The sequence below is a fragment of the Salmo salar genome, chromosome 13 (assembly GCF_965601325.2).
Source record: "Salmo salar chromosome 13, fSalSal1, whole genome shotgun sequence".
In the NCBI taxonomy this organism is placed as follows: Eukaryota; Metazoa; Chordata; class Actinopteri; order Salmoniformes; family Salmonidae; genus Salmo; species Salmo salar.
Genome location: NC_138303.1, coordinates 108599183 through 108622990, shown reverse-complemented (window position 1 = coordinate 108622990; position 23808 = coordinate 108599183). Strand labels below are relative to the sequence as shown.

Here is a 23808-nt window from a genome sequence, read left to right as displayed (position 1 = left end):
CTGCTATGTTCTACCCTGCTATGTTCTGCCCTGCTCTGTACTACCCTGCTCTGTTCTGCCCTGCATGTCTACCCTGCTATGTTCTATCCTGCCCTGCTCTACCCTGCTCTGATCTACCCTGCTACGTTCTACCCTACTCTGATCTACCCTGCTCGTATCTACCCTGCTCTGTTCTACCTTACTCTGAACTACCCTGCTCAGTTCTACCCTGCTCTGCTCTGCCCTGCTCTCTTCTACCCTGCTCTGCTCTGCCCTGCTCTGTTCTACCCTCCTCTCGCTCTGCCCTGCTCTGTTCTGCCCTGCTCTGTACTACCCTGCTCTGTTCTGCCCTGATCTACCCTGCTATGTTCTATCCTGCCCTGCTCTACCCTGCTCTGATCTACCCTGCTATGTTCTACCCTACTCTGATCTACCCTGCTCGTATCTACCCTGCTCTGTTCTACCTTACTCTGAACTACCCTGCTCAGTTCTACCCTGCTCTGCTCTGCCCTGCTCTCTTCTACCCTGCTCTGCTCTGCCCTGCTCTGTTCTACCCTCCTCTGCTCTGCCCTGCTCTGTTCTACCCTCCTCTGTTCTGTTCTGCCCTGCTCTACCCCCCCCCCCCCTGTTCTGCCCTTCTCTACCCTGCTATGTTCTACCCTGCTATTTCCACCCTGCTATGGTCTACCCTGCTATTTCCACCCTGCTCTGTTCTACCCTGCTATTTTCTACCCTGCTATTTCCTACCCTGCTATCACTACCCTACTCTGTTCTACCCTGCTCTGCCCTGCTCTACCCTGCTTTGTTCTACCCTGCTCTGTTCTGCCCTGCTCTGTTCTGCCCTGCTCTGTTCTGCTCTGCTCTGTTCTGCCCTGCTCTGTTCTACCCTACTCTACTCTGCCCTACTCTACTCTACTCTGCCCTACTCTACTCTGCCCTACTCTACTCTGCCCTGCCCTACTCTGCCCTGCCCTACTCTACTCTGCCCTACTCTGCCCTACTCTACTCTGCCCTACTCTACTCTACTCTGCCCTGCCCTACTCTACTCTACTCTGCCCTACTCTGCCCTACTCTACTCTGCCCTACTCTACTCTGCCCTACTCTGCCCTACTCTACTCTACTCTACTCTACTCTACTCTACTCTACTCTACTCTGCCCTACTCTACTCTGCCCTGCTCTGCTCCCACAGTAAAGAGGCCAGTTTGTACAGAAGCAAAAACTTAAGACATTGTTAGAAAGTCCTTTTTTCTCTCTACATACTCTGCACTGCGCAGCCGTAACACAGCGAGGCCCTAGACTAGGTCTACACAGAAATATTTGGCTGGTAGTGTTGTGTACACAATGAAATTACAGTGCCATGGTTTTACAGACGGTTTCTATGGCAATGCCTTCACTAGGCCTCCAATAACGACCATCTATTTATCAGAGTCTGACTCCCAAATGGCACCCTAGTACCTTTCTAGTGCACTTCATTTGACCAGGGTCCATAGCCACTTTATACAGTGCCTTCGGAATGTTTTCAGAGCCATTGACAGCTTTCTTCTAAAATGTATTAAATAGTTTTTTTCCCTTATCAATATACACGCAATACCCCATAATGACAACGCAAAACCAGGTTTTTAGAAATATTTGCTAATTTATAAAAATAAAAAAAAACGGAAATTATAACATTTACATAAGTATTCAGACCCTTTTCTCAGTACTTTGTTGAAGCACCTTTGGCAGCGATTACAGCCTCAAGTCTTCTTGGGTATGACGCTGCAAGCTTGGCACACCTGTATTTGGGGAGTTTCTCCCATTCTTCTCTGCAGATCCTCTCAAGCTCTGTCAAGTTGGTTGGGCCACTCAAAGACATTCAGAGACTTGTCCCGAAGCCACTCCTGCGTTGTCTTGGCTGTGTGCTTAGGGTTGTTGATCTGTTGGAAGGTGAACCTTCACCCCAGTCTGATGTCCTGAGCACTCTGGAGCAGGTTTTCATCAAGGATCTCTCTATACTTTCCTCCGTTCATCTTTCCCTCGATCCTGACTAGTCTCCCAGTCTCTGCCACTGAAAAACATCCCCACAGCATGATGCTGCCACCACCATGCTTCACCGTAGGGATGGTGCCAGGTTTCCTCCAGACGTGACCCTTGACATTCAGGCCAAAGAGTTCAATCTTGGTTTCATCAGACCAGATAATCTTGTTTCTCAGGGTCTGAGAATCTTTAGGTGCCTTTAAGCAAACTCCAAGCAGGTTGTCATGTGCCTTTTACTGAGGAGCGGCTTCCGTCTGGCCACTCTATCATAAAGGCCTGATTGGTGGAGTGCTGCAGAGATGGTTGTCCTTCTGGGAGGTTCTCCCATCTCCACAGAGAAACTCTAGATCTCTGTCAGAGTGACCATCAGGTTCTTGGTCACTTCCCTGACCAAGGCCCTTCTCCACCCATTGCTCAGTTTGGCGGGGTAGCCAACTCCAAGAAGAGTCTTGGTGGTTCCAAACTTCTTCTATTTAAGAATGATTGAGGCCATTTTGTTCTTGGGGACCTTCAATGCTGCTGAAATGTTTTGGTATCCTTCCCCAGATTTTAGAATAAGGCTGTAACGTAACAAAATATTGAAAAAGTAAAGGGTTCTGAATAGTTTCCGAGGGAACTGTTGGTAATAGGGTGCCATTTGGGATACATACAGACAACAGAAGGAAGACAGAATGTTTAGAACACTGTTGAATTATTCAGTTCACTTTGAACATTCCACTGAAACGGTACTGAAATGGCCGGTGCTCCACTCCACTACGTCCTGGACGGCTTGATCTGATCTGTTTGGTCCTATTTATCAAAATGGTCTGTCTGTTTTTAAAGAGCCCTGCTTCTATTTATGCACAGAAGATACTTCGGGATTTTGGCAATGAGGCCCTTTAACTACTGACCCAGAGTCAGATGAAGCCCTTTATCTACTGACCCAGAGTCAGATGAGGCCCTTTATCTACTGACCCAGAGTCAGATGAGGCCCTTTATCTACTGACCCAGAGTCAGATGAGGCCCTTTATCTACTGACCCAGAGTCAGATGAGGCCCTTTATCTACTGACCCAGAGTCAGATGAGGCCCTTTATCTACTGACCCAGAGTCAGATGAGGCCCTTTATCTACTGACCCAGAGTCAGATGAGGCCCTTTATCTACTGACCCAGAGTCAGATGAGGCCCTTTATCTACTGACCCAGAGTCAGATGAGGCCCTTTATCTACTGACCCAGAGTCAGATGAGGCCCTTTATCTACTGACCCAGAGTCAGATGAGGCCCTTTATCTACTGACCCAGAGTCAGATGAGGCCCTTTATCTACTGACCCAGAGTCAGATGAGGCCCTTTATCTACTGACCCAGAGTCAGATGAGGCCCTTTATCTACTGACCCAGAGTCAGATGAGGCCCTTTATCTACTGACCCAGAGTCAGATGAACTCATGGACATTATTTTAATGTCTTTGCGTTCAGTTTGAACAAAGTTGCTAACTAGCACAAGTGCCAACTAGCGTTTGCGCAATAACTAGAAGTATATGGGTATCTATTACAATGACTGGAAGTCTATGGTTATCTGCTAGCATACTAGTAGATACCCATTGGCTTCAAGGCATTGTGCTAACGCTAGTTAGCATTGTCTCACGAAACAACCCCCAACGTCCTTCCTGTACTGAATGCAGGGACATAAAAATGGTATTTAAAAAATGTTATTTATAACAAAATCCCTTTAAAAATGTTCTGTTGTGATGGGGATCTAGGAGAAAGGTAACTGTTCTGTTCCGATGGGGATGGTGGAGAATGGAAACTGTCTATTGTGATGGGGATGGAGGAGAATGGAAACTGTCTATTGTGATGGGGATGGAGGAGAATGGAAACTGTCTATTGTGATGGGATGGAGGAGAATGGAAACTGTCTATTGTGATGGGATGGAGGAGAATGGAAACTGTCTATTGTGATGGGGATGGAGGAGAATGGAAACTGTCTATTGTGATGGTGATGGAGGAGAATGGAAACTGTCTATTGTGATGGTGATGGTGGAGAATGGAAACTGTCTATTGTGATGGGGATGGAGGAGAATGGAAACTGTCTATTGTGATGGGGATGGAGGAGAATGGAAACTGTCTATTGTGATGGGATGGAGGAGAATGGAAACTGTCTATTGTGATGGGGATGGAGGAGAATGGAAACTGTCTATTGTGATGGGATGGAGGAGAATGGAAACTGTCTATTGTGATGGGATGGAGGAGAATGGAAACTGTCTATTGTGATGGGGATGGTGGAGAATGGAAACTGTCTATTGTGATGGGGATGGAGGAGAATGGAAACTGGGTAAGGAGCAGTGTGTAACTGTTTTGTGTTGCCTGGTTACCTCAGACTGAATGCTGCTCTCAGTCTGGTTTAACCAGGTTAGTAGGAGGATGTCCTCTGTAGAGGTCCTGCTTTGTTTTGATGAGAGATGAGGCCAGGTAGTTAAGATGCTACACTCTTAGAAAAAAGGGTTCCAAAAAGGTTATTTGGCTGTCCCCATAGGAGAACCCTTTTTAGTTCCAGGTATAACCCTTTTGGGTTCCATGTAGAACCCTCTCTGGAAAAGGTTTTACATGGAACCCAAAAGGGTTCTACCTGGAACCAAAAGGGTTCTACCTGGAACCAAAAGGGCTCTACCTGGAACAAAAGGGCTCTTCAAAGCATTCTCTATCTGGGCAGCCGAAGAACCCTTTTAGGAAAACAGCAGGAGAGCTCCCGGGCCACATGCTATGTTATGGTATCCCCACACAGCCATGCACATACTGTGGCATTACCAGTCTTAAAACACACACGATGAGCCATCAAAACACACACACACTGATTACTCCACTCCGCTAGAAGCTAAAGCCAATGCCAATGTTTTCTCAAACTGCATGCCACACACAGCAGAGGACAGGACAGAGTCTCAGTCTTCAGGACGCCCCCTGGCCTGTGTGGTCTGACAACTGTAAAACTGTCACTAACTACCATGTCTTCCTGTTACTGCCATGTCTTCATGTTGCATCTCTATTGCTGTCTGTCTGTCTGTCTGTCTGTCTGTCTGTCTGTCTGTCTGTCTGTCTGTCTGTCTGTCTGTCTGTCTGTCTGTCTGTCTGTCTGCCTGCCTGTCTGTCTGTCTGTCTGTCTGTCTGTCTGTCTGTCTGTCTGTCTGTCTGTCTGTCTGTCTGTCTGTCTGTCTGTCTGTCTGTCTGTCTGTCTTGCACTCCACACTGCCCTTTCCCACGGATAAAAGGAACACCCATGTGAGAATGCTGTTCATTAACTACAGCTCAGCGTTCAACACCATAGTGTCCTCCAAACTCACCACTTAGCTAAGGACCCTGGGACTAAACACCTCCCTCTGCAACTGGATCCTGGACTTCCTGACGGGCTGCCCTTAAGTGGTGAGGGTGGGCAGCAACACATCTGCCATGCTGACCATCAACACAGGGGCCCCTCAGGGGTGCGTGCTTAGTCCCCTCCTGTACTCCCTGTTCACCCACGACTGCACGGCTAGGCACAACTCCAACACCATTATTAAGTTTGCCGACAACACGGCGTGGTAGGACTGATCCGCCTATAGGGAGGAGGTCAGAGACCTGGCAGTGTTGTGCCAGGACAACAACCTCTCCCTCAATGTGAGCAAGACAAAGGAGCTGATCGTGGACTACAGGAAACGTAGGGCAGAGCACGCACCCATTAACATCGATGGGGCTGAAGTGGAGCGGCTCTAGAGCTTCCTCTCTGTCCACTTCACTAAACATTTTGACTGGCTGCATCACTGCTTGGTATGGCAACTGCAACGCCCTCGATCGCATGGTGCTAAAGAGGGTAGTATGTACGGCCCAGTACATCACTGGGGCCGAGCTCCCTGCCATCCAGGACCTCTATACCAGGCGGTGTCAGAGGAAGGCCCTAAAAATTGTCAAAGACTCCAGCCACCCAAGTCATAGACTGTTCTCTCTGCTATCGTACGGCAAACGGTACCGATGAACCAAGTCTGGATCCAACAGGACCTTGAACAGCTTCTACCCTAAAGCCACACCACTGTTAAATAGTTAAATAGTTTACCAAATATCTACCCAGACTATCTGCACTGATCCTTTTAGCACAAACGTTTTGGACTCATCACATATCTACTACCTCAATTACCTCGTATCCCTGCACTGCACCTGTACATAGCCCATCTATAATTTAGCCCAAACTACTACCTCTTCCCCTACTGTATTTATTTATTTAATTTATTATTTTGCTCCTTTGCACCATATTATTTATATTTTAACTTTGAACTTTCTTCAAATTATAAATCTACCATTCCAGTGTTTTACTTGCTATATTGTATTTACTTTGCCACCATGGCCTTTTTTGCCTTTACCTCCCTTATCTCACCTAATTTGCTCACATTGTATATAGACTTATTTTTCTACTGTATCATTGATTGTATGTTGTTTTACTCCATGTGTAACTCTGTGTTATTGTATGTTGTCGAACTGCTTTGCTTTATCTTGGCCAGGTCGCAATTGTAAATGAGAACTTGTTCTCAACTTGCCTACCTGGTTAAATAAAGGTGAAATAAAAAAATAAATAAAACATCGACACAGTACTGGTACACCTTGTATATAACCTAGTTATCATTACTCAGTACTGGTACCCCTTGTATATAACCTAGTTATCATTACTCAGTACTGGTACCCCTTGTATATAACCTAGTTATCATTACTCAGTACTGGTACCCCTTGTATATAACCTAGTTATCATTACTCAGTACTGGTACCCCTTGTATATAACCTAGTTATCATTACTCAGTACTGGTACCCCTTGTATATAACCTAGTTATCATTACTCAGTACTGGTACACCTTGTATATAGCCTAGTTATCATTACTCAGTACTGGTACACCTTGTATATAGCCTAGTTATCATTACTCAGTACTGGTACCCCTTGTATATAGCCTAGTTATCATTACTCAGTACTAGTACCCCTTGTATATAACCTAGTTATCATTACTCAGTACTGGTACCCCTTGTATATAACCTAGTTATCATTACTCAGTACTGGTACCCCTTGTATATAACCTAGTTATCATTACTCAGTACTGGTACACCTTGTATATAGCCTAGTTATCATTACTCAGTACTGGTACCCCTTGTATATAGCCTAGTTATCATTACTCAGTACTAGTACCCCTTGTATATAACCTAGTTATCATTACTCAGTACTGGTACCCCTTGTATATAACCTAGTTATCATTACTCAGTACTGGTACCCCTTGTATATAACCTAGTTATGATTATACATTACTGGTACCCCTTGTATATAACCTAGTTATCATTACTCAGTACTGGTACACCTTGTATATAGCCTAGTTATCATTACTCAGTACTGGTACCCCTTGTATATAACCTAGTTATCATTACTCAGTACTGGTACCCCTTGTATATAGCCTAGTTATCATTACTCAGTACTGGTACCCCTTGTATATAACCTAGTTATCATTACTCAGTACTGGTACCCCTTGTATATAACCTAGTTATCATTACTCAGTACTGGTACCCCTTGTATATAGCCTAGTTATCATTACTCAGTACTGGTACCCCTTGTATATAACCTAGTTATCATTACACAGTACTGGTACACCTTGTATATAACCTAGTTATCATTACACAGTACTGGTACCCCTGGTATATAACCTAGTTATGATTACACAGTACTGGTACACCTTGTATATAACCTAGTTATTGTTACCGTAAATTCCGGGCTATAAGCCGAAACTTTTTTCCCAGGCTTTGAACCTCGCAGCTTAAACAATGACGCGGCTAATATATGGATTTTTCCCGTTTTCAATTTTCTTTCTCCAAAAAAACACATTCTGTGACGTGCTCAGTTTTTTGGCGGCATGAAGCTTTCATTAGACCAATGAAATTGCCGAACGGGTTAAGGTCAAACAACTTTTTTGTTTACTGTTTAGATTAAATCGAGCGCTCTCAAATTTCCCATCATTCTGATTACGGTAGTCATTTTGTCACCCTCATCATGGCAAAGACACAGAGAAATGCATATGATGTAGCTTTCAAGTTGAAGGCGATTGATCTGGCTGTTGGAAAAGGAAATAGAGCTGCTGCACGGGAGCTTGGTCTTAATGAGTCGATGATAAGACATTGGAAACAGCAGCGTGAGGAATTGACTCAGTGCAAAAAGACAACTAAAGCTTACTGCTAATGTTTTATTTCTTGTTACAAGCCGTGTTTCGTTAAAGCCTATTTATTTTTGTTACAAGCCGTGTTTCGTTAAAGCATATTTATTTTTGTTACAAGCCGTGTTTCGTTAAAGCCTGTGTAAAGTTAATTTGTTTCAATGTACCGGTAGGCACCTGCGGCTTATAGACATGTGCGGCTTATTTATGTTCAAAATAATATATATTTTTAAATTCAGTGGATGCGGCTTATATTCAGGTGCGCTCAATAGTCCGTAAATTACGGTACTCATTTACTCAGTACTGGTACCCCTTGTATATAGCCTATTTATGATTACTCAGTACTGGTACACCTTGTATATAACCTAGTTATCATTACTCAGTACTGGTACCCCTTGTATATAACCTAGTTATCATTACTCAGTACTGGTACCCCTTGTATATAACCTAGTTATCATTACTCAGTACTGGTACCCCTTGTATATAACCTAGTTATCATTACTCAGTACTGGTACACCTTGTATATAACCTAGTTATCGTTACTCATTGTGCATCTATTATTACTTATTTTACTTTTCTATTATTTATCTATTTTCTTTCTCTCTATTGTTGGGAAGTAAGTATTTCACTGTTAGTCTCTACCTGTTGTTTATAAAGCATGTGACGAATACAATTTGATTTGATTCCTGTCACTAACATGACTTCCTGTATAAATTCCCCCTTATTTCCTGCAGCGTGAGAGATTGTAAGTGGTCATAACAATGGTTGTGGACAGGAGCATCCCCTAAGAGCTTCCTTCCTATGTGGGCCCTGGTCAAAAGAAGTGCACCATATATGGAAAAGAGTACCATCTGGGACACAGCCCTTCTCTTCCTGAACCAGACAGGAAAAGCTGACAGGGCCGATAGCTATGAATATCTATCCCCTCTCGCTGAACTTTTTACCTCTCTCTGTCTCTCTCTTATTCTCTCTCTCTCTCTTTCAATCTCTCTGTCTTGATTTCTTTCTGTTTCTCTACCTCTTTCAACTCTCTCCCTCCCTCTCTCTATCTGTCTGTCTCTTTCTCTCTCTTTAACTCTGTTTATATCTCTCTCTCCCCCATCAAAACAAAGTCTGACTCAAATCTCAGTTCAAGTAGAGTCAAAGATGTGCCACGCCCAGATACACAAACACAGACACAATGCAAACATTACCCACACAGACCCAAAACACTTGTACTGTTCAGAAACACACCCAAACAGACATACTGTACAGACAGTATATCCAGCCAGGCTACTGTATGTGGAACCGCTGTGAAATGCCTAGCTAGTTAGCGGTGTGCGCTAGTAACGTTTCAATCAGTGACATCACTCGCTCTGAGACCTTGAAGTAGTTGCTTCCCTTTTCTCTGCAAGGACCGAGGCTTTTGTGGAGTGATGGGTAACGCCGTTTCGTAGGAGGCAGTTCAGAGGGTCTCTGGTTCGAGCCCAGGTTGCGGTGAGAAGAGGGACAGAAGCAAACCGTTTACAGAAGTACTCACTACTCACACAGAGCCTTGTAGGGCTGGTTTTCCTGACCAAGATTAAACCTAGTCGTGGACTAAAAAGCATGTTCAATAGAGAATATCTTTAAAAAAAAGTTTTTTAGTCCAGGGTTAGGTTTAATCTGTGTCCAGTAAACTTGCCCATAGAGGCATACAGAGACTGGCCCAGGACTGACCTGTTCTTGATACGGAGTTTAACTCCTCCAGAACATCCTCCTCGGGTCTCTCTGGGGGGTCCGTGGCTGGAGGAGAGGGGGGTGTGGTGGTCCGAGGGAGGGCCGATGGTGGGTAGGGGGGTGAGGGTGGGCTGGGTGGGCAGGGTCAGTGGGGTGAGGGTGGGGTCACCACAGCAGGAGCCTGGGCAGCTCTCCCTGAGGAAGAGACAGAGATAGTCAGAGCAGTGAGAGGGAAAACACTACTACTTACCACTGTCAGCTGACAGAGTAGCCTACCAACCCGGTACCGACCCAGTACCGACCCAGTACCAACCCAGTACCAAACCGGTACCGACCCAGTACCAACCCAGTACGGACCCGGTACCGACCCGGTACCAACCCGGTACCCGACCCAGTACCAACCCAGTACCAACCCAATACCAACCCAGTACCAACCCAGCATGTACCAACCCAGTACCAACCCAGTACCAACCCAGCATGTACCAACCCAATACCAACCCAGTACCAACCCAGCATGTACCAACCCAGTACCGACCCAGTACCAACCCAGTACCGACCCGGTACCGACCCAGTACCGACCCAGTACCAACCCGGTACCGACCCAGTACCAACCCAATACCAACCCAGTACCAACCCAGCATGTACCAACCCAGTACCGACCCAGTACCAACCCAGTACCAACCCGGTACCGACCCAGTACCAACCCAGTACTGACCCGGTACCAACCCGGTACCAACCCGGTACCGACCCAGTACCAACCCAGTACCAACCCGGCATGTACCAACCCAGTACCAACCCAGCATGTACCAACCCAGTACCAACCCAGTACCAACCCAGTACCAACCCAGCACGTACCAACCCAGCATGTACCAACCCAGTACCAACCCAGCATGTACCAACCCAGTACCAACCCAATACCAACCCAGTACCAACCCAGTACCAACCCAATACCAACCCAGCATGTACCAACCCAGCATGTACCAACCCAGTACCAACCCAGTACCAACCCAATAAGTACCAACCCAGTACCAACCCAGTACCAACCCAGCATGTACCAACCCAGTACCAACCCAATACCAACCCAGCACATACCAACCCAGCACCGAACCAGTACCAACCCAGTACCAACCCAGCACCGACCCAGTACCAACCCAGCACCGACCCAGTACCAACCCAGTACCAACCCAGTACCAACCCAGCACGTACCAACCCAGTACCAACCCAGCACCGACCCAGTACCAACCCAGCACCAACCCAGTACCGACCCAGCACCGACCCAGTACCAACCCAGTACCAACCCAACACATACTAACCCAGTACCAATCCAGTACCAACCCGGTACCAACCCAATACCAACCCAGTACCAACCCAGTACCAACCCAGCACCGACCCAGTACCAACCCAGCACCGACCCAGTACCAACCCAGTACCAACCCAGCACCGACCCAGTACCAACCCAGCACCAACCCAGTACCGACCCAGCACCGACCCAGTACCAACCCAGTACCAACCCAACACATACTAACCCAGTACCAACCCAGTACGTACCAACCCAGCACGTCCCAACCCAGCATGTACCAACCCAGCATGTACCAACCCAGTACCAACCTGGCATGTACCAACCCAGTACCAACCCAATACCAACCCAGTACCAACCCAGCACGTACCAACCCAGTACCAACCCAGCACGTACCAACCCAGTACCGACCCAGTACCGACCCAGTACCAACCCAGTACCAACCCAGCACGTACCAACCCAGTACCAACCCAGTACCAACCCAGTACCAACCCAGCATGTACCAACCCAACATGGGTTTTTATACAGTGAATGCTCCCATACTTAAAGTGAACCACTAAACCAGAAGAGGTAATTGTGTATAATGTGTCACATCCAGACCCAGCTAATTCTTTCACAGCACTCCCACCTTATCAACATCAAGGAAAGCAACCAGGATTTTAAACTGATCTGAGTTAAAGGTCAAGAGGAGGTCAAATGGATCAGCTCTTGGTTGTGGCATGGCATTCATACCTAGCAAAATCCTTACTAACTAGCTAAATCCTTACTAACTAGCTAAAACCTTACTAACTAGTTAAATCCTTACTAACTAGCTAAGTCCTTAATAACTAGCTAAATCCTTAATAACTAGCTAAATCCTTAATAACTAGCTAAATCCTTACTAACTAGCTAAGTCCTTACTAACTAGCTAAGTCCTTAATAACTAGCTAAATCCTTACTAACTAGCTAAGTCCTTAATAACTAGATAAATCCTTACTAACTGTTTCCCCAGCGTATCTGTCTAATAAGAAGCAACCAGTTTCCTCAAACATGTCCCATCTGCAAAAAACAGCCGGTGCTATTAAACAGTATCATGTGGCCTGGTGTAGTGGATGGTTACAGCCGGTGCTATTCAACAGTAGCGTGTGGTCTGGGGTGGTGTAGTGGATGGTTACAGCCGGTGCTATTCAACAGTATCATGTGGCCTGGGGTGGTGTAGTGGATAGTTACAGCAGGTGCTATTCACCAGTAGCGTGTGGTCTGGGGTGGTGTAGTGGATGGTTACAGCCGGTGCTATTCAACAGTATCATGTGGCCTGGGGTGGTGTAGTGGATAGTTACAGCCGGTGCTATTCACCAGTAGCGTGTGGTCTGGGGTGGTGTAGTGGATGGTTACAGCCGGTGCTATTCAACAGTAGCATGTGGCCTGGGGTGGTGTAGTGGATGGTTACAGCCGCTGCCTTCAGAACATATGTAAAATCAAATCAAATCAAATTGTATTAGTCACCTGCGCCGAATACAACAGGTGTAGACCTTACAGTGAAATGCTTACTTACGAGCCCTTAACCGACAGTGCAGTTTAAAAAAATACGGATAAGCTTATAAGAGATAAAAGTAACAAGTAATTAAAGAGGATCATTAAAAAATAACAATATATACAGGGGGGTGCCGGTACAGAGTCAATGTGTGGGGGCACCGGTTAGTTGAGGTAGTAGGTACATGTAGGTAGAGTTAATTAAAGTGACTATGCATAGATGACAACAGAGAGTGGCAGTGGTGTGGAGAGGAGAGGGGAGGGGAGGGGGGTTGGCAATGTGAATAGTCTGGGTAGCCATTTGACTAGATGTTCAGGAGTCTTATGGCTTGGGGGTAGAAGCTGTTTAGAAGCCTCTTGGACCTAGACTTGGCGCTCCGGTACCGCTTGCCATGAGGTAGCAGAGAGAACAGTCTATGACTGGGGTGGCTGGAGTCTTTGACAATTTTCAGGGCCTTCCTCTGACACCGCCTGCTATAGAGGTCCTGGATGGCAGAAGGCTTGACCCCAGTGATGCACTGGGCTGTTCGCACTACACTCTGTAGTGCCTTGCGGTCGGAGGCAGAGCAGTTGCCATACCAGGCAGTGACGCAACCAGTCAGGATGCTCTCGATGGTGCAGCTATAGAACCTTTTGAGGACATGTAAGCTGGTCTGTTGGAGTGGGTTTAAATCTGAGTCATTCTACCATTCTAACACACTCTCTCCTTCCTACTTTCCTGTCACTCTAGATTGTCACTGACCAATAAACACGAAAAGGAGTAGCTTTCCCAGTCAGGCGTCTAGGCTGAAGCCAGGACTCCAGACTAAGTTTTTCAGTTGGTTGTGCCACCAACTGGTTTGGTTGCACCAATTTTTTTTCTCACAGTTTCATGGAAAATCTTTTTTTTTTTTTTAAATCACCTTAGTCATTCACAGAGCTTTAGATGGTGTAATATAACACTGAGAAGGAAGACTAGTCAATAAATGTTTGTTGTTTAATTGTTTGTTTAATCTTCTAACAGGAACACATGATTCAAGATATTTTGATGTTCAATCTAATAACAGTGATTTTCATCAATTGTTGTTCAATAGAGATGAATTTGCCTACATCTTTACGTGCACTAATATCATAGGCTAATTCACCACGAGGAAGTGAAAACTCTAAACACTTTAGCTAGATCGCTAACACTCAATATAGTACCCAGTGTCAGTGGTCATGTCCTAATCTATCAGTAAATGTATTGTCATTAAAAAAAACGGTTGCAGTTGTTGCCTATAATGCATGTGCACTATAATGCACTAGTTCTGAAAAGTCATACGGGAGACTATGGGATGCAGACAATGCCTCTAGTCTTGCTCTCCTTTCTCCAGAGCAGTACAGTACTTAACTAGGCTAATGAGATGTGTTTTTGTTTATGAGGTTAACCCTTCTCTGATTGGTTCATATACACATCATTGTTTATGAGGTTACCTCTTCTCTGATTGGTTCACATACAAATTATTGTTTATGCGTTTAAGTCTTCTTTGATTTGTTCATATACACATTCCACACATATGACCTCAAATGACACAATATATGAATAAATGACATTTTATTTTTGTGTCAAACTGGCAACCCATCCCTTATGGGATTAATTGAGACATAAACAATCATTACAACAATTCAGTATGATAATTAAATGATAATTCTTCTTTCGGTGTTCCCTGCAATGCATAAAGAGTGAAAAAAATAAATGTTAATCAGAATATTGGCCCAATAGTCGATAGCAAGCAAGATGTCTTACATTTTGATTGGACAGATGAGCCGTTTACTATATTAGTTTCACTTATGGAGTCTATTCATACAGTTGGATAGAAAGGGAAATCAGACTAGGTTGTAGTTCTTGTGTACTATGTCACAGTGGTGCTATAGTTCTAGGTTGTAGTTATTGTGTACTATGTCACAGTGGTGCTATAGTTCTAGGTTGTAGTTATTGTGTACTATGTCACAGTGGTGCTATAGTTCTAGGTTGTAGTTATTGTGTACTATGTCACAGTGGTGCTATAGTTCTAGGTTGTAGTTATTGTGTACTATGTCACAGTGGTGCTATAGTTCTAGGTTGTAGTTATTGTGTACTATGTCACAGTGGTGCTATAGTTCTAGGTTGTAGTTATTGTGTACTATGTCACAGTGATGCTATAGTTCTAGGTTGTAGTTATTGTGTACTATGTCACAGTGGTGCTATAGTTCTAGGTTGTAGTTATTGTGTACTATGTCATAGTGATGCTATAGTTCTAGGTTGTAGTTATTGTGTACTATGTCATAGTGGTGCTATAGTCATAACTGTGTTGCTGATATCTACTGATTGTTGACACCACTCCTGGAGTTAAAACTGTGTTGCTTGATTTCTACTGATTGTTGACACCACTCCTGGAGTCATAACTGTGTTGCTTGATTTCTACTGATTGTTGACACCACTCCTGGAGTTAAAACTGTGTTGCTTGATTTCTACTGATTGTTGACACCACTCCTGGAGTTAAAACTGTGTTGCTTGATTTCTACTGATTGTTGACACCACTCCTGGAGTTAAAACTGTGTTGCTTGATTTCTACTGATTGTTGACACCACTCCTGGAGTTAAAACTGTGTTGCTTGATTTCTACTGATTGTTGACACCACTCCTGGAGTTAAAACTGTTGCTTGATATCGACTGTCTACTCTCTTATTATCTCCATTAGAAAAAAGAGAACTAACAACAAACACTGTGGATAATCTTATATCCCTCACTTGCTCATTGAGGACATATATGTGAAGGCAATCCGGAAATACAGTATAATAAAATACAGTATCATATAATACAGCGTCATATAATATAGTATAATATAATAAAGTATCATACAATACAGTATGATATAATACAGTATGATATAATACAGTATAATTATCTTATGTCTAAACTGTACCTACTACCAAAAATGAATATGCATGAAGCTGACCTGGATAGGGCAGTAATTTAAAACCCACCCCACAGTCACTGTGTTAAAACTGTGCTGCTTTGCATCCATCTATAAACAACCGCTCTCTCATCATCTGCATCAGAAAACAGACAAACAAAAGAAAGCAAGCCCAGCTGAAAACCTCTGAGTGAGACTGAAAGGCTGTGGAGGGTGTGATGTCGCTCTCTTATAGAGCCAGAAGACAGGCATTATCAACCAAGAGAATGCTGCAGACAGACAGTAAGTCATTATCAACCAAGAGAATGCTGCAGACAGACAGTAAGTCATTATCAACCAAGAGAATGCTGCAGACAGACAGTAAGTCATTATCAACCAAGAGAATGCTGCAGACAGACAGTAAGTCATTATCAACCAAGAGAATGCTACAGACAGACAGTAAGTCATTATCAGCCAAGAGAATGCTGCAGACAGACAGTAAGTCATTATCAACCAAGAGAATGCTGCAGACAGACAGTAAGTCATTATCAACCAAGAGAATGCTGCAGACCAACATAATGCTGCAGACAGACAGTAAGTCATTATCAACCAACAGAATGCTGCAGACAGACAGTAAGTCATTATCAACCAAGAGAATGCTGCAGACAGACAGTAAGTCATTATCAACCAACAGAATGCTGCAGACAGACAGTAAGTCATTATCAACCAAGAGAATGCTGCAGACAGACAGTAAGTCATTATCAACCAAGAGAATGCTGCAGACAGACAGTAAGTCATTATCAACCAAGAGAATGCTGCAGACAGACAGTAAATCATTATCAACCAAGAGAATGCTGCAGACAGACAGTAAGTCATTATCAACCAAGAGAATGCTGCAGACAGACAGTAAGTCATTATCAACCAAGAGAATGCTGCAGACAGACAGTAAGTAATTATCAACCAAGAGAATGCTGCAGGCAGACAGTAAGTCATTATCAACCAAGAGAATGCTGCAGGCAGACAGTAAGTCATTATCAACCAAGAGAATGCTGCAGACAGACAGTAAGTCATTATCAACCAAGAGAATGCTGAAACAGACAGTAAGTCATTATCAACCAAGAGAATGCTGCAGGCAGACAGTAAGTCATTATCAACCAAGAGAATGCTGCAGACAGACAGTAAGTCATTATCAACCAAGAGAATGCTGCAGACAGACAGTAAGTCATTATCAACCAAGAGAATGCTGCAGACAGACAGTAAGTCATTATCAACCAAGAGAATGCTGCAGACAGACAGTAAGTCATTATCAACCAAGAGAATGCTGCAGGCAGACAGTAAGTCATTATCAACCAAGAGAATGCTGCAGGCAGACAGTAAGTCATTATCAACCAAGAGAATGCTGCAGGCAGACAGTAAGTCATTATCAACCAAGAGAATGCTGCAGACAGACAGTAAGTCATTATCAACCAAGAGAATGCTGCAGACAGACAGTAAGTCATTATCAACCAAGAGAATGCTGCAGACAGACAGTAAGTCATTATCAACCAAGAGAATGCTGCAGACAGACAGTAAGTCATTATCAACCAAGAGAATGCTGCAGACAGACAGTAAGTCATTATCAACCAAGAGAATGCTGCAGGCAGACAGTAAGTCATTATCAACCAAGAGAATGCTGCAGACAGACAGTAAGTCATTATCAACCAAGAGAATGCTGCAGACAGACAGTAAGTCATTATCAACCAAGAGAATGCTGCAGACAGACAGTAAGTCATTATCAACCAAGAGAATGCTGCAGACAGACAGTAAGTCATTATCAACCAAGAGAATGCTGCAGACAGACAGTAAGTCATTATCAACCAAGAGAATGCTGCAAACAGACAGTAAGTCATTATCAACCAAGAGAATGCTGCAGACAGACAGTAAGTCATTATCAACCAAGAGAATGCTGCAGACAGACAGTAAGTCATTATCAACCAAGAGAATGCTGCAGACAGACAGTAAGTCATTATCAACCAAGAGAATGCTGCAGACAGACAGTAAGTCATTATCAACCAAGAGAATGCTGCAGACAGACAGTAAGTCATTATCAACCAAGAGAATGCTGCAGACAGACAGTAAGTCATTATCAACCAAGAGAATGCTGCAGACAGACAGCTAGCTAACCGACCAGGCCTGTGTGACAGACAGTAACTAGCTAACCGACCAGGCCTGTGTGACAGACAGTAACTAGCTAACCGACCAGGCCTGTGTGACAGACAGTAACTAGCTAACCGACCAGGCCTGTGTGACAGACAGTAACTAGCTAACCGACCAGGCCTGTGGGACAGACAGTAGCTAGCTAACGGACCAGGCCTGTGGGACAGACAGTAGCTAGCTAACGGACCAGGCCTGTGTGACAGACAGTAGCTAGCTAACCGACCAGGCCTGTGTGACAGACAGTAGCTAGCTAACCGACCAGGCCTGTGGGACAGACAGTAACTAGCTAACCGACCAGGCCTGTGTGACAGACAGTAGCTAGCTAACCGACCAGGCCTGTGTGACAGACAGTAACTAGCTAACCGACCAGGCCTGTGTGACAGACAGTAGCTAGCTAACCGACCAGGCCTGTGTGACAGACAGTAACTAGCTAACAGACCAGGCCTGTGGGACAGACAGTAACTAACTAGCTAACCGACCAGGCCTGTGTGACAGACAGTAACTAGCTAACCGACCAGGCCTGTGGGACAGACAGTAGCTAGCTAACGGACCAGGCCTGTGGGACAGACAGTAGCTAGCTAACCGACCAGGCCTGTGTGACAGACAGTAGCTAGCTAACCGACCAGGCCTGTGTGACAGACAGTAGCTAGCTAACCGACCAGGCCTGTGGGACAGACAGTAACTAGCTAACCGACCAGGCCTGTGTGACAGACAGTAGCTAGCTAACCGATCAGGCCTGTGTGACAGACAGTAACTAGCTAACCGACCAGGCCTGTGTGACAGACAGTAGCTAGCTAACCGACCAGGCCTGTGTGACAGACAGTAACTAGCTAACGGACCAGGCCTGTGGGACAGACAGTAACTAACTAGCTAACCGACCAGGCCTGTGGGACAGACAGTAGCTAGCTAACCGACCAGGCCTGTGTGACAGACAGTAGCTAGCTAACTGACCAGGCCTGTGTGACAGACAGTAGCTAGCTAACCGACCAGGCCTGTGGGACAGACAGAAGCTAGCTAACCAACCAGGCCTGTGTGACAGACAGTAACTAGCTAACCGACCAGGCCTGTATGACAGACAGTAACTAGCTAACCGACCAGGCCTGTGTGACAGACAGTAACTAGCTAACGGACCAGGCCTGTGTGACAGACAGTAGCTAGCTAACCGACCAGGCCTGTGTGACAGACAGTAACTAGCTAACCGACCAGGCCTGTGGGACAGACAGTAGCTAGCTAACCGACCAGGCCTGTGGGACAGACACCGCCTTCACCCCTCCTTTAACCCACATAATCACAGGACCCCCCTTCAAGCTAATGAGCAGTCATTCTAACAGTGTAATTAATACATTTCATATATGCTTTCGAAAAAATAATAATTAGGCTGTGTTTATGATTAGAATACGAAAAAATATATACTTCAAATAACACAATAGTATTTTCATTATTTTCATTAAAACAACAATGGCATGATAATGAATATAGGTGTCGATACGACAGCAGTCACAAATTGTCAATTACTATCAGCCTGTTGTCATGACGTTGGCCTGTGGGTAAGGTTTATGACCCCCCCCCCATAAATACCTTTCTCCCTTCCCCTCTCTGACCCTACTGAAGGACTTGAATAGCCTGTGTTAAATATAGAGAGTCTGGGAACATCAAACAAATGGGGAAAAGGAACTATATTTTGGTAATAAAACCAGTTGGAAATATGCTTGGGAACGTAATGAGTATGTATGTCAGTTCGGTTGTCATCTGAGACATTATGACTGATGACAGGACGACATAAACTGTACCTGGGAAAGTATACACCCTCTAGTTATCAGAGTCACATGGAATTGTTATGCAATTGAAATGTTTGATATTGAAATTGTTTGTTAGGAGATTAAATGTAATTTTAGCTTCTAAATGAGAGAATTGGTTTTTCATAAGGAAAGTGCCCTGCTTGATCAGTGGCCCACCCCTGTGAAGAGACAGGGGTTATAAACGATGAAACACCTCCTTCCCCCTCTCCACTATATAAGCCTTTGATGAAAAGATAACCAGGTTGTTCCAGTACGTGAGGTCTGCAGCCTCTACGTTAGAAGGACACACGTCAAGTACAGAACTAAGCCAACCTCAGCGTGAGCTTTGGTGGCGAATGGTATGAACTTTGAGCTTATTCACTACAGAAGTGAGACTTCCTAGCCGTTGAGTTAGCAGCGGCCGCTGTAGACGGGGGCTAGGAAAGGACGGGCGACGGATCCAGTCTAACAGACAGACAAAGATACCACCATGTATCCAATTTACCACCAGAGACATTCTTCCGAGGACAGGAAGATCTGTTGGCCAACACGGCCAGCATCTACGACCAATCTACCGAAGCGCAGCTCAGAGTAAATATTTATTGCATTTTCCTTTTCCAAATGGGCGGTAATTTAGAATGCATAAGATCATGTATTTATGATAGCATAGCTGCTGTTTCTTCGTTCCTAAGTCTTCCCGCTCTTTCATTCAAGCCCAACCCCCTTTCCTTTGTGTAACCAGCCATGATACAGGTTCCGTCCACCAGGACGTTTTCTGTATGACATCATTTTATTCTGTGTATATGTAATTCTGTGTGATTAGTTTAGGTATTTAGTAAATAAATAATAAAACCCAATTTGGTATTGCTGATTCAACTTGTTAGCCAGGGTTCGTGAAGATAGCCAAGAATTTACAACTTTCATTATGAGACTGAAAATAAGATAAGGGTTAATATTGACTGCTATCGATGTAAAGTATTACTAAGTATTTTAAGAGTTTATTCGGAAGATAACGGCTCTATAAACGTTCTTCCGTGGTGCCCCGACTTTCTAGTTAATTACATTTACATGATTAGCCTAATCAGGTAATATTAATTAGAGAAAGAATTTTATAGGTTAGCATGTCATATCACTTAATCCGGCATAGCGAAAGACACGACACTGTGCTTACATGGTGTGCGTCTTCACGCAATGGCATCAGTTGGAGCATGTCCATGTCACATACACAACGAGAGCTTGTGAGTGCGTTGCTGATGTTGTTTTTTGCCTGAGATGTACTGTAGAGCCTGTTCTCTCAGTGATGACATTTTGTGCTGATAATCGGCCCGTAGCATTGTCACGAGCTTGTTCTATCTAAACGTTGACCATCCCTTCCTCTCTCCCGTCTCAGCGTTTCATTTGGTAGTGGCGAGGATAACTGCTCAGAACCAGAAGATGAATCATCAGAGGTGGAGGTTCAGGATGAGGCTCAGAACCAGAAGATGAATCATCAGAGGTGGAGGTTCAGGATGAGGCTCAGAACCAGAAGATGAATCATCAGAGGTGGAGGTTCAGGATGAGGTTCAGAACCAGAAGATGAATCATCAGAGGTGGAGGTTCAGGATGAGGGTCAGAACCAGAAGATGAATCAGAGGTGGAGGTTCAGGATGAGGTTCAGAACCAGAAGATGAATCATCAGAGGTGGAGGTTCAGGATGAGGTTCAGAACCAGAAGATGAATCATCAGAGGTGTCATGATCCATTTCTTCCATCCGAGTCGTTTTCTTTCAGATTTTGCAGCAGTGCTAACGCAACATGTGCATCCATTCGTCTTGCTCTTCTTGTCATTCTAAATGACGCACACGTTCACTGTGTAGCCTTCTCCAAGTAGGCCAGAGGAGACTGATGAGACTGCTTTGATTCGGGGGACTGATATAGGGTACATACCATTTTAAGATTAGAATTACAATAGATCAACACAACAGAATTGCCTGCCCTGTTCTTTATTCACTATTGGTGATTAAACAATTCTGCATTGTTCACTTCCCCCTCACTCATCAATATCACTCATTTTCCCCCGTCATACTTCACTTCATTTATTTCATCTGTGGTTATATGTGTGAAATTAGATTTGGTATAGTTTAGGTTCGGTTTTGAGGCAATTATCGGGGCGGTTATCAACTGGGCATGGCACCTTCAACTGTCTGGAGGAGGAGGGGAGCAGGCCCTACTGTCTGGAGAAGGAGGGGAGCAGGCCCTACTGTCAGGAGAAGGAGAGGAGCAGGCCCTACTGTCTGGAGAAGGAGGGGAGCAGGCCCTACTGTCAGGAGAAGGAGGGGAGCAGGCCCTACTGTCAGGAGAAGGAGGGGAGCAGGCCCTACTGTCAGGAGAAGGAGGGGAGCAGGCCCTACTGTCTGGAGAAGGAGAGGAGCAGGCCCTACTGTCTGGAGAAGGAGGGGAGCAGGCCCTACTGTCTGGAGAAGGAGAGGAGCAGGCCCTACTGTCAGGAGAAGGAGAGGAGCAGGCCCTACTGTCTGGAGAAGGAGGGGAGCAGGCCCTACTGTCAGGAGAAGGAGGGGAGCAGGCCCTACTGTCTGGAGAAGGAGAGGAGCAGGCTCTACTGTCTGGAGAAGGAGGGGAGCAGGCCCTACTGTCTGGAGAAGGAGGGGAGCAGGCCCTACTGTCAGGAGAAGGAGAGGAGCAGGCCCTACTGTCAGGAGAAGGAGAGGAGCAGGCCCTACTGTCTGGAGAAGGAGGGGAGCAGGCCCTACTGTCTGGAGAAGGAGAGGAGCAGGCCCTACTGTCAGGCGAAGGAGGGGAGCAGGCCCTACTGTCAGGAGAAGGAGAGGAGCAGGCCCTACTGTCAGGAGAAGGAGGGGAGCAGGCCCTACTGTCAGGAGAAGGAGAGGAGCAGGCCCTACTGTCAGGAGAGGAGCAGGCCCTACTGTCAGGAGAAGGAGAGGAGCAGGCCCTACTGTCAGGAGGAGGAGGAGAGCAGGCCCTACTGTCAGGAGAAGGAGGGGAGCAGGCCATACTGTCAGACAAAGGAGAGGAGCAGGCCCTACTGTCAGGAGAAGGAGCAGGTTCTACTGTCAAGAGAAGGAGGGGAGCAGGCCCTACTGTCAGGAGAAGGAGGGGAGCAGGCCCTACTGTCAGACAAAGGAGAGGAGGAGAGCAGGCCCTACTGTCAGGAGAAGGAGGGGAGCAGGCCCTACTGTCAGGAGAAGGAGGGGAGCAGGCCCTACTGTCAGACAAAGGAGAGGAGGGGAGCAGGCCCTACTGTCAGGAGAAGGAGGGGAGCAGGCCCTACTGTCAGGAGAAGGAGGGGAGCAGACCCTACTGTCAGGAGAAGGAGAGGAGCAGGCCCTACTGTCTGGAGAAGGAGAGGAGCAGGCCCTACTGTCTGGAGAAGGAGGGGAGCAGGCCCTACTGTCTGGAGAAGGAGAGGAGCAGGCCCTACTGTCAGGAGAAGGAGAGGAGCAGGCCCTACTGTCTGGAGAAGGAGGGGAGCAGGCCCTACTGTCAGGAGAAGGAGGGGAGCAGGCCCTACTGTCTGGAGAAGGAGAGGAGCAGGCTCTACTGTCTGGAGAAGGAGGGGAGCAGGCCCTACTGTCTGGAGAAGGAGGGGAGCAGGCCCTACTGTCAGGAGAAGGAGAGGAGCAGGCCCTACTGTCAGGAGAAGGAGAGGAGCAGGCCCTACTGTCTGGAGAAGGAGGGGAGCAGGCCCTACTGTCTGGAGAAGGAGAGGAGCAGGCCCTACTGTCAGGAGAAGGAGGGGAGCAGGCCCTACTGTCAGGAGAAGGAGAGGAGCAGGCCCTACTGTCAGGAGAAGGAGGGGAGCAGGCCCTACTGTCAGACAAAGGAGAGGAGGAGAGCAGGCCCTACTGTCAGGAGAAGGAGGGGAGCAGGCCCTACTGTCAGGAGAAGGAGGGGAGCAGGCCCTACTGTCAGACAAAGGAGAGGAGGGGAGCAGGCCCTACTGTCAGGAGAAGGAGGGGAGCAGGCCCTACTGTCAGGAGAAGGAGGGGAGCAGACCCTACTGTCAGGAGAAGGAGAGGAGCAGGCCCTACTGTCTGGAGAAGGAGAGGAGCAGGCCCTACTGTCTGGAGAAGGAGGGGAGCAGGCCCTACTGTCTGGAGAAGGAGAGGAGCAGGCCCTACTGTCAGGAGAAGGAGAGGAGCAGGCCCTACTGTCTGGAGAAGGAGGGGAGCAGGCCCTACTGTCAGGAGAAGGAGGGGAGCAGGCCCTACTGTCTGGAGAAGGAGAGGAGCAGGCTCTACTGTC

General features: G+C 46.1%; 1 protein-coding gene across 3 annotated transcripts in view; it reads right to left on the bottom strand.

Annotated features, from left to right (window-relative positions):
• The window catches only part of LOC106568520 (protein Shroom3), a 216360-nt gene that overhangs the window by 70727 nt on the left and 121825 nt on the right, over positions 1 to 23808 (bottom strand). For all 3 annotated transcript variants that reach the window (XR_014380217.1, XM_014138941.3, XM_045692630.2), the window contains one exon: positions 9871 to 10065. Coding sequence is in view for 2 of the 3 variants with exons in the window: in XM_014138941.3 (XP_013994416.3) it covers positions 9871 to 10065 (195 nt within the window). In the remaining variant the exon portion in view is untranslated. The remainder of the gene's footprint in view (positions 1 to 9870; positions 10066 to 23808) is intronic.